We start from the raw sequence: 12,659 nt of genomic DNA, 5'->3' as shown, positions 1-12,659 counted from the left end.
AAATTGTCCCAATTTAGCTTCGAGGATAATTTAGCTTCCTATCCTCGAGGGAAAGGCCACACCTTTAAACTTTGAACATCCTCTAGAAAATTTGATACTTTAACAGCCGATGACATAAATTGTTTTTTCTTTCATGATCTTACTCATTTGTGGGTCACAATAAAAATATTTATTTCATAAAAAATATTTAATCTAAGTAGAAAATAATACTTATGTAAAGGAAACATCCATTCTTACCTTCATCATATCAACCTCCTAATCATCAGAATTAAAATTTATATCGACATTTACACCTATGAATTTGATGGTTTCCTTCTCATATGGCTTGTAATATATGACAATCTTAGAAACAAAACAACATTATAAACCTATATAAAAAAATTGAATAAATAAACCTATATAAAAAAAATTGAATAAATAATGGATGACACATTTTTAACTTCTTATTGAATATTGGTCACCATATTGCCTTAATAATCACCATTTTTATGTTTAATTTATACATTTTATTACTTTATGTGGAAATTTATGTTGGATAAGTAATATTTTTTTGGGATGAGGGTAATGAGGAATTTCTTATAAAAACTTATATGTTTCCCTTTATGGCATGCTCCATGGATTGTATTAAGGTCATCAAAATCACTTACAACTTTGACTTGGCCTTCCATGCCCACTTAAAGCTTTTAAAATTAAGCTATATGCTGCTCATTTCTTTGACATATACAAGTTTAAAGTTAGTTGGGGGTTTCATTATGGAAAAGAGCCATTCATTGGAAATGACCAACTTCCATCTCTACTTTAACTTATAATCTAGCATTCTTTTATATAATCTCTGTAATATGCATTCACTTTTCATAGATAAATTATTGTATTGAATCACCACAATTCTTTCCATATTCTATTATGATTTGTCAATTTTATATCTAATATTGTTAATGCTATTGTTGTTGTGATGATTTCAATAAAGTATTTTTAGCTTTCTATTTTTTTTATGTGGTACCTTTATCGCAATCTTTATTACTCACATGTCCAAATCATCATGGTAAATTAATCTTGTGATTTTCTAATTAGTGTGCTCACTGATATAGGGATTTAGGCCATCAAAGTTTCAATTCAGATTCTTTCCATCAAGGTTTCAATTTTGATTAGATTCTTTCCATCAAGGTTTCAATTTTGATTATGCCTTATTAGTAATGATTTTATTACATTCAAGATTTCAATTTTGTTTATGTGTTATTAACAATGATTTTAATGACTTTCATTGCAAATCCAAAGAAAAATTTTCATTCAAGCTAACAACTAAACTCTAAAGTTGAGCAATAGATTAACACTTTAAGAAGAGATTAACATCATTCCAATGCATGTGAAAATCAAGCAAGACTATCATAGAAATAATTATAATTAAAAATAAGAGAAGCTCTTAAATTACAGACTTGAGTTTCCCCACCAAAAATATGTGTGAAAAACTCCTTTACCATTCTATTTTGCTTCCTTGTATTGTACAAGGAATAACTTATCCATATAAAAAATTAAATATACCAATATCAAACAACATCAATCCTACTTTTATGCTTTTAACAAGAGGAAAGAAGATTGTGAAAGATAAGTGCTCATAGTTAACTACACTTATGTCTCTTATATGCATGTTAAAGTTTTATAACGATCCATTTTAAGCACAAATCTAACATGAGCTAAGAGGGATCAAATTTCATCAAGTGAAAACTTCTTTTAGAGTGCAAGATACTATATATATATATTAAATTGTATTTTTCTCTACTATATAGAGTACATAACATAAATTTTGAAGTCAAAGAAATATTTGTTAGATTTACACAAAATAACATATACCTAGAGAGGGACCAAACTATAATTTTTTTAAACTATTTCAAATGTTTTAATCATAAAAACTTTTTTTTTCAATAACTTTATATGATATATACATAAAAAAAAATTAAAATGATATATAATATATACATAGTTAACATTAAAATATTTTACATCTAGACATTTTATTAGCACTCATTAAAATGGTTTTTTGTTACTAATATGTTTTTAAATATAAGTCAATATTAATTAGTATTAAAACATTTTATTGGCAACCCACTTTCAATATTTTATTATGTAGAACATTAAAACATTTTCATTTAATATTTTTTTACTATATATAGATATATATGAAGTTGATATTGACATAAATTATTTGATATACATATTTAAATAGTTTATATAAATATTTTGTTGGAATATTTTTGAAATGCTACTCACCCTAAACATGCATAACATATTCTTTTTTTTAATAGGGGACATTGGTTTTCTATTTAGAGGATATTTAATTTTTATTTAAGAGAAAGACCTAGACTTCCCTGTGATCACAAAGGAAATTACACATCGCCATTATATTGACCACTTAATGAGTTGATATTGCCACTTACGCATTGTGCAACATACCAATCTAATAATACAATTACATAGGGAAAACTTTAGGGGTGAAATTTAGCAATTGAACTAATTTTTGGACATTTTCTGGAAAAAAATATTCATCCTTAAAAATTAACCTATTTTTTACATATATATAATTAAATAGATGATATTCACCAAAAAAAATTATGGATTTGAACTTATGATGTCATTAATGCTACCAACAACTTATGATGTTATTAATCAGGACCAATAATGTATTATGTGATTAATCCAAAAAATATTATCAGAATAATTACAAAACTCTAAAATCAAATAGTAAATTACATATTTTTCATCCAATATTCAACTATATTTGATTTTTCAAAGTAAAACCATCATTTACTCTACAATATATAAGAAAAATATAAAATTTTAAAAAATACCCTACAATAAATTATACGTACAAAATGTACTAAATTAAAAACTTACAACCACTTACATTTAGTAATAATGCATTTATTATGACTATTCTTTTCAGTTAGAAAAAAAAAACTGAACATTTATTATGACCTTGTTAAAGGTATCCTTCCACAGTACACACTATATTCGTTGTCATTTAATTTAATAAACTATATTTTAATAAATCCTCATTTAATTCAATAAACAATATTTTTAATAAATTATTCGGTGCAAATTATATATACAAAATTTACCAAATTAGAAATTTACAACCACTTACATTTAGTAATACATGTATTAAGACTTTTTTTTCTTAGGAAGAAGAAAAAGCTGAACATTTATTATGACCTTGTTAAAGGTATCCTTCCACAGTACACACTACATTCATTCTCATTTAATTCAATAAACAATATTTTTAATAAATTATTAGGGGCAAATTATATATACAAAATATATCAAATCAGAAACTTACAACCACTTACATTTAGTAATGTATTTATTATGATTTTATTTTCCTGAGGAAGAAAAAAAAGCTGAACATTTATTATGACTTTGTTAAAGGTATCCTTCCACATTACACGCTACATGTCATTTAATTTAATAGATTATATTTTAATAAATTATTCATTTAATTTAATAAACAATATTTTAATAAATTATTCACGGTTATATCTAAAGAATTCTGTGTTTTTATTGAGACGGATGAATTTTGGGTAAATTTTTTAAATTTTTTTATAAAAACAGTCTTTGAATCATGTTTTTGATGGTGAAAATGAACACCATCAAAAACATCTAAAACAACCAAAATTATAAAAAAATTTCAACTTTTACTTGAATTCACAGAAATTTATCCCCAATTTTTTTTTTAAGCATATGAGGGGAATTTCCATACTTTCAATCGATTTTTTTTAAGAATGTGAGGGAATTTACATTTTTTTTTTTTATTTGCATTTTCATTTCGTGCCATCGTAAACACGGTGTCTATTTGTCATTTCTTCTTTCCCATATTTAAAGAAAAACACCGTAACTTAGTGCAAACATAAGCTCTCTGTCTGTTTCTTATTCTCGTTTTTATTGCGAGGAGGACGTACAGTCAAATTGACTTGTAGACAAATGCAGTAGATTCCTGTAGCCACCAACAAACCTATGAAAATTCTTGCTGAAATCGGATATTCTAATGATAACAGAATATTGAAAGGAATTCTGTTGGTCTGGATCTAGAGTTCGTCTGTTCCGTGAATATTCTGGTTTGTAGAATCCCCTTGAGACTCTTGATCGTCCCCAAAAGAAGGAAACACAACCATGGATGGGCAATTGCTGTGTGGATAAATGGGGCATTCAATAACAGTGACAGCATCAGATTTATCAACACACACGTACACCTGGTATAGTTGATGCTCTCCCTCTGCGCTCGTGTTGCAATCGATTCCTGGGAGCTGCCCAGTGTTTTGTTTAATGGCTTCCTTCATATCGCTCAAACTGTATTGGTTTCCATCGGGTTTAATACCTGCAAACAAACTACCAATTAACATTACACAAACTACCAATTAACAAATTTTGTAACAAGGAATTAATCTGAGAGTGACCTTATGATATGTGACCACCTGCAGTTTTAAGAGCCCCAAGAATGTCTATATTTTGTCGCAAGGAGAGAGCCTTCTGGAAGTATGAATGCTCATCAAGATTGAGAGAGCAAGTGCCATGCTTCTCCCACTCGTGTCCCCAGAATTCCTGTCCATCGCTGCTTGGACAGCTTAACGACCCCCAATAACTGTTCAGCTCCTCCTCCAAATCTGAAATCTGCAAATTTTCTCAGAGTATATCATGATCCTATTAGGTAAACGTTAGATGTTATTCGTACATGGAGAAAGATAGAATTAATGGCACCTTTGAGTAATCGAATTCTCTGGAAGAATCACAGAACTGTGGCCATTTGCCGGTGTTGTAGTTGGGCCATAGGCCATGAATGGAAAAGTCGGAAGCAGGCTTTCCCGTGCGAGGGTAGCAGCATCCTCTGCGCGTATCGCAGTATGAACCAGGCCACTATATTCACAACCAACCAATTACCATCAACTTACACAAGAATAAAGAATAAAGCTGAAAATGAATCTGAGATTCAGGAATCACGTCATGAAAATATGTGTGGAATGACACTAGTTTAGATTTATTTAACACTGAAAATGAATCTGAGATTCAGGAATCACGTCATGAAAATATGTGTGGAATGACACTAGTTTAGATCTATTTAACACTGAATTTATCATGAGTTGAATTTATTATGATTTAGAGGGATTAAGTCTCTCGAGTTGTAAATTTGAGAAAAAAAGTTCATGTAGAGAGATTTGATCTCTCCTGCATGATAAATTCAGTGTTATTTAACACGTAACAATATCACAGTAAATTCAGTGTTATTTAACACATAACAATATCACTAATCACAGTTTTAAATTATCATTATTATACATATGTTTGAAATTAACCTCAAAATCTATTTTATTATTATTTTTTTTTTCCTGCTATTTATATATGTATTTCGATGCCGAAAATAATAAATTTGAGATTCAAGAATCACATCATGAAAAAAAAATACCTGTTGAACGAAATAATAGAAATCAAAAGATCTGGCAATGGCACCAATGGAACAGCACTCAACAATGATGAACACCAACATTATCCAACGTCCATTGATACTCCAACTGGTCCCCATTATCAAGAATTTTCTGCAATCAACTTTGCTCCTTGTTACGATGGCTGTCTGTATACAATATGAATCAGAACTTATATCATGAATCGATTGAGACTGTAGATGAAGTGGATGACTGAAGCTATGGCGTGACCTACATGAATTTATAACAACTTCTGAAGCTTTCATGAAGGCAATTAGCCAACGAAAGCGATTGGTTAGAAGTTTCGTATGGATAATTAAGAGGGTTAGTTGGCAGCCGTACCTCGTCTGACCTCCCCTGCCATAGTTGGCAGGATTTCCATGTGAGCTTTGTTAGCATATGCTAAATTCTATAGCATATTCTTAACGGTGGAAGATATATTATAAGTTTTGAATAAATATATGCATTTTGAATGTACATATCATATTGAAATTGAAAAGTGATTGCACATTTTTAATTGAATTAATTTTTTTTAACTAAAATTACATTTGATTTGATTGTATGTAATAACTAGAGTTGCTTTTTTGTTTGTTTGTTTTTTTTTTTTTCAGTTTTTTATTTATTTTTAGTGATCTTGCCTAAGGGGTTGAAACTTTGATGGGGCCTCTCTTTGCTTCCTTGATCTTCTTATTTTGATCTTCCATCCATCCTTGAGCAAAAGTCTAAAAAGATGCTGAATTATTTTTTTTAATTAAAATGACATCTAATTATATGTTATAAAGGGTGAATATTTGATCCACTAGAGTTGAGTTTTTTTCCTATATAATTTTTTAAGTTTAATGAGACTATATCATTATATCTAATATATCACTTAGATTAAACTAGAAAATTGAACCACTAACACATAAAAAAAACTGCCTTTAACAGAACAGCCTATTACTATTTATCCACAATCCCATTGAACTAGCCATATAATTTTCGAAAATGATGAATCTCAATATTTTATAGTTTCCTTAATTTGAGCACTATCCTGAACAGATTCTTAGTATAATAATTTTGTTTAATAGAAGATGTAAGTGCAATTAATGTAACATCTATTAATCAATAGATGCGACAGAGCCTGCATATGTCATAACGTGATGGAGATTACTTAATTCGTGGACTAAACATGTGGCCGGTGTGATCAGTGTTTAAAGCATCTTTACTGAGATGCGCATTTAATTTTTTATTTTAATTAGGAAATTATAGAATAGTTTTAAAGTTCTTTTTCACCTATGAATTATAGAATAGCTTTTCAACAAATTCTCTTTTGAGATGTTATAGCAAAAAAAGGGTGTGATGGTCAAAAGAGTTAAATTATTTAACATTTATTTGTTTTTGGCTTTTTGTGAAGACTATTTTGGAAAGTGTTTGTTATTCCAAAAAATAAAAAGCTGCTAGTTCAAGCATTGACTTTTTATTTATTTATTTATTTATATTTTTTCTAGTGTTTGTGATGTGAAGTATTTAGTTGGAGAGAAACAAAGTTGTTTTATGATTTTTTATGTTTAATATAATTGTACATAGTTATAGAGTTGGAGAAAAATTGTAAGAGCGATGTTGTTGTTATTTTTATTTTTCATAATGTAGTTTTAAAATGAAAACATGTTATTGGAAATGGTACAAATTTTATTGTTGAGTTTATTGCTATGTGGTGTGTTTTGAGGCTAGCTTTGTAGATTCAATAGGCAAAGATTTTTCAAGTAATTGGTATTTCCAAAATTAAAGTGAAGTGGTTCAATGAAAAGATAGATCTTAAAATCATTCAATTAGAATCATGGGAAAGGAAGATCTAGCAATTACAACAATATATTTCACTATTACAAATAGCATAATGTTCTAGCAGACATCTTTCACTTTTTCTTTTAATCTCTTTAATCATTTTTTTTTCAAATTAATCTTTAAAAAATTTTCTATACTAGATAAAATGTATTTTAAAAAATTAAGTGAACAGCAACTAAAATCTTGTTTTTTTAACCTTTTTCCAAAAATATGAAAAATATTTTTCCTTAAAAACAACTTTTCACCCTATAAAATTTGGAACATGGTTTAAAAAAACAAATTTATTTATTTATTTTTAAATATATAAATTAATTTATTTCATTCTCTGAAAGCTCTCTCCAAAAAATCCCAAAGAAATTTTAAACGAAATTATATACATATGTATATATGAAATTCCTAGGTGGATCATGGTAAACAATTGAGCAATGTGGCGTTTTTTAAGTTATTATTGACGTTTGAAGATTCTAAAAATGACGTGAATGAAAATATAATTGAGAAGACAAGTGTTTATTAGTTTTCATATTATAATTTTCGTCAACGCGCAGTTGGAGCGTAAATTTTGTCAATTTGGGGGCATGTATGATTACTATTTTTTTAACCATTAAGGAAATAAATTTCTATTAAAGTCAGTAAGTGATATTTCACATTCCATCGATGGAATCTAAATTCAGAGTCCTTCGAAAATTAATACAGTCATAACAGTAAATTAATACAGTCATAACAGTAATTTTTATTTTGATGTGTTTAAATTGGTGATAGTTTAATTGTTATATATATATATAATTTTTAATTAAAAATATGTTGAAATGATAAGTTGGATTTGTTAAGTTTATAATTTAATTACAATTTGGGTAGGGTCTTTTTATAATTCTAAATTTATGTATGCATTCAAAACATATTTTAAATAGCAAGAGAACTCTTAGGATATTCCAATACATAGGAAATAATTAAATATAACTTGGTTTAGTGTATTGTTAGATAAAGTGTGTTTCTTTAGTATATATTTTTTGTAACTTACAATCCGACAGTCACGATATGTTCTAGACATGAAGTGTTCTAATGATTCATTCTCTCCTCAGTATTATAGATACTTGATCCATGGCTTAACACCCGATTAATCCATGATACCGTTTATGAGAGAAGCTTATGTAAATTTTCTTTATTTTTATTAATAATATTTCTTGAAGTGGTCGTGTTGGCTCAAGTTGTGGATTGTTTCCCTCTTTGAGAGTTTTGACTACGTCAAGAACACTCGTGTACTGATTTGTGATCTTTGTGAACAATGTCTTTTGGTGTTTAATCTAAGGAATTTACCCTATAAATTCCTACATGGTATCAGAGTCTTTCAAGAGCCACATCTCTTGGTGACCCAAATTTGAAGCTAGTACAATTGCATCCGACTGTCATTTCCTAGATCTATTGTTTATGACCACTTTTGGACCAAGATGTTTTCTTTATTGTGTTAGGAGCATCTGTTCTAGTGATGAACCTCTTTTGTTTCATGCGAAAATGTTTTTGGTAGCCATAGCTACGTCATTTTTAAGATCTGGACGTAAACAACCTTTATTTGCAGTTATAGTTATTTATCTCTCAATTTATTTTGGTTTGTAGTCATCTATAAAAAAATTGTTACTGAATCTATATCGTTCATTTTTGTGTATGTTCTTTTCCCCATGACTCTGTATGATTTGGGCAAACCAAAAACAGAAAGAGAGGATTTTTCTCATGTGTATGCTCTTTCTTGCCGCACCTTAGTGTGATCTAAGAAAGTCAAAACATTGGGGAAAATATCTAGTTTACAGGGGACTAACCCCAAATCTAACTGTAATCCGTAAGGTTTGCATACTTTCGCTTGTTTGTTTGGTTTGTGTGGTTGTGTTTTTTTTGTTTTGTAGGGAAAAAGGGTTTTTTCAAGTACGCACGCAGCTGAAAGTTGTGGAGAGCCAAAAAAAAAAAACTCTTTTCTTATTTCCAACAATTACTAAATCTTTTAATTAGCTCACTTGATCTAAAGTTATTTTATGAGAATGGAGGTCTTGGGTCCAAGTCATTCATTTCGTTGAGATACTTTTTCAAAAAACACATGTAACTTATGTTTTAAAGTTACTTTATGTAAAAGTATTCTCACCCATTATAAAAAGTGAGTCACTTGTAATTTTAAAGCCGCTTTATCTTTTATTTAAGTTACAATTTAGTGGATAGTTCATAAAGTACCATTGTAAAAGTGACTTTCATTTATTTATAAAATTGGGTCACAAAAAATAATCTTTTTTAAAAGTGAGTTAATTAGATTAAGTTTTGAAAGGGGGGGATTTTTTTTTTTAAATATAACATTATCCTCAACTTCCCAACATTCACATGGTTCCTTGGCATCTTCAACAACTTTTCTTCAGAAAACCATAACTTCTTCATTCAGAAGCTGCTTTCAGAGCCTTTTTCTTTAATCGGCCTATTTTTTCAAGATCTTTCCATTGGAACACTTAGTTTGAGCATAGATATCTTCAGTGTCTTTTAAAATGGAAATTCCATGCCTAGTTATTCTTGATAGCACCAACTACTTCAAATGGCTATCATACATGGTGGATTTACTTAGAAGAAAAGGTCTTTATAGAATAGCCTAAAGCTTAGAGTCTAAACCTCAAAATGAAGATAAGCTAGCCAAATGGGAATTAAACATGTCGGTTGATAGGGATGTCTACTTCTCTAGACCTTAGATTCCATATCACAGAAATTGATACCCGAAATGAAGCAATGAAAAAACGCAGTACTATTTTTGGAATTAAAAAATGAAATTAGAGCCCATCAAATCGAAAATGAGTTGCTTACTTTGGACCCCAATAATTTTTCTTCCATTGAAGATTTTTTGTCCAAGTTCAAGACCCTTAGACTTCTCTTGAAAGGTGTTAAGGTTAAGAAGGAATATGGTAGCCTTATCTATTCCATTCTTATTAAGTTAGGACCAACCTACTCTGTGTTTGTTTTCACCTTCATTCTATTAGAGAAGCCTTTATTTATCAAGGACAAGACTACAAATCCTGCTATTTTAATGCCCTAAAACTCTTACATCTTGGTCTTCTTAATACTAAAAACTCTTCTAAGAAAGCCTTAACAGCCGAGCAACAACCAAGTTCAAAGAATCCTAAGAAGAAGCATCCTAAAATGAATGGTCCTAAACCAAATAAGGGTCATAAACAATTTCAATCTCAAAATGAGAAATCGACTCAACAAAATGATAAGGCAAATAAAAATAAAGGGAAGAAGACTGATACACATTGCAAATTTTGTAATCGTGATGACCACTTAGAATCCAAATGTTTTAAGAAGATGGAAGCCTTGGAAGAGCAATGAAATACATAACATCCATTTGGATCACTCTTCAACTTCAACTTCATCTTCGGGAATAACACTTTCTACATGTGGTTTTCAAGCATCTTGGTCTGGGTATGCACTAAATGTATCTTCTTCTTTTCATTCTCATGAATGGCTCATTGATTCTAAAGCTTCTTATCACATGGGAAAAAACAGAGCCATGTTTTTTTTAAAATGTTTGTAACACCAAAAATATATATGTTGATGATGATAGATCTCTTAGTGTTGTAGGGACTAGAACTATTCATCTAGACGATGGTCAATTTAATGATGTATTATGGTTCCTACCTTATCATGTAACTTTCTATCTATATATTAGATAACTCATTGAGGTGAAGGTAAAACCATTGAATTTTTACCTCATGATGTTGTAATTAAGGACCTAAGAGATCCTAGACAGATTTTAGCTACTGGTATTGCTAATGATTCTACAAGGTTGTATAAGTTTAACAACTTTGGGTCATCAACTATTCCCTCGGTATTTGTTACTCATCATGATGAAGTGAGCAAACTTTGGCATGAGCGATTTGGTCACTTAAACTATCGCTCCCTTAAAAATATATGTAAAGAAAATATGGTGACAGGTCTTCCTATCGTATCTTGCAGAGATGGTGTTTGTTACGAATGTGTAATTGAAAAATATCATCAAGATAGTTTTGGAAAAAGTGCCTCTTAGCATGCCTCAGCCCCCTTATAGCTTGTGCATAGTGATTTATGTGGTCCACTTCCAGTTATTTAATTCTCTTGTTACAAGTATTTGTTAACTTTCATTGATGATTTTTCCATATTCACTTGGGTACACTTCTTAAAACTTGAGTGAATTCTTTAACATGGTCTTGGCCTTTAAGGCCTTTATTGAGAAACAATCTAGACATCAAATTCTTAAGCTAAGATCAGATAATGGCGGAGAATATGTTAACAAATTCATCAAGTTTTGCACTGAGTATGGAATTCAATTGCAACATAATGTTCCAAATACTCCACAACAGAATGATGTAGCTGAAAGGAAAAAACACACCTTAAAAGAAATGGCTAATTATATGCTTCATTCTAAAGGATTTAGTCCTAATTTTTGGGCAGAAGTAATTAACTGTGCAAATTACATAGTAAATCGCACTCCTACTAAGGTCTTAAAGAATATCACTCCAAAAGAAGCATCAAGCTCAATTAAACTAGATGTAAGTCACTTTCGTGTTTTTGGAAGTGAAGCATGGGCCCATATTTCAGATGAGAAACGTAAAGCCTTAGAACATAAGAGTGAAAAATGTATTTTTTTGGATATTATAAAGATGTCGAAGGATATAGACTTCTTTAACCTAAATACAAAAATATCATCATTAGAAGAGATGTAAAGTTTGATGAAAATATATCGGCCTACGAGCCTAGTTCGACATATGTGCCACCTCTCTCGATCTCTTCTACTTATGAAAATATTCCTTCTTCAGATGATGATAGTGAGGATGAAAATCCTCCCCCACCTTCTCGAGATCTTCCTTCTATTCCTCAGCTTCCAAAATGGGTTTGTGCTACTCAGGATGCAACAGGTGCTCTTGCCAGTGATCCTATAGATTAGCGTCATACACATTTTTAGTTCAATAGAGCCTCTTCTTTACTGGCTCAAGTTTCAGTGAATTATGAACCTGACACCTTTACAGAAACTTCAGGCCATCCAGATTGGGATGTAGCTATGAATGAAGAATATCGTTCATTATTGGTAAATGGTACATGGGACCTTGTTCTTCTTCCAAAGGGATAAAACTTGTTAGATGCAAATGGGTTTACAGAACCAAGTTTGGATAAGATAGAAAAGTTGATAAACATAAAGATCGTCTTGTTGCTAAGGTTTTTTCACAAGTTGAATGCATTGACTATATTGAAACCTCCTCCCACGTTTCCAAAATGAACTTTGTCTACCTTATTCTTTCCTTTGTTGTCTCTTTCAAATGGGAAGTCCATCAGATGGATGTTAAATCTGCCTTCTTGCATGGGGACTTGCATGAAGAA

The 12,659-nt window shown here is 30.1% G+C and overlaps 1 protein-coding gene across 1 annotated transcript; it reads right to left on the bottom strand.

The window, feature by feature from the left end:
• Nucleotides 1-3,887: 3,887 nt before the first annotated feature.
• Nucleotides 3,888-5,689, bottom strand: LOC149143504 (ribonuclease 1-like). Its single transcript, XM_089448322.1, has 4 exons — nt 5,450-5,689; nt 4,747-4,902; nt 4,464-4,659; nt 3,888-4,366 (listed from the first exon to the last, which is right to left on the bottom strand). Exons 1-4 carry the CDS (start codon nt 5,564-5,566, stop codon nt 4,077-4,079), a joined length of 759 nt encoding a protein of 252 aa, XP_089304448.1. The 5' UTR covers nt 5,567-5,689; the 3' UTR covers nt 3,888-4,076.
• Nucleotides 5,690-12,659: the final 6,970 nt, after the last annotated feature.

Source organism: Pinus tabuliformis, chromosome X (genome assembly GCF_031772625.1).
Source record: "Pinus tabuliformis cultivar Carrire ecotype Pingquan chromosome X, CPIR1, whole genome shotgun sequence".
Lineage (NCBI taxonomy): Eukaryota > Viridiplantae > Streptophyta > Pinopsida > Pinales > Pinaceae > Pinus > Pinus tabuliformis.
This window is presented reverse-complemented; position numbering and strand designations above follow the sequence as displayed.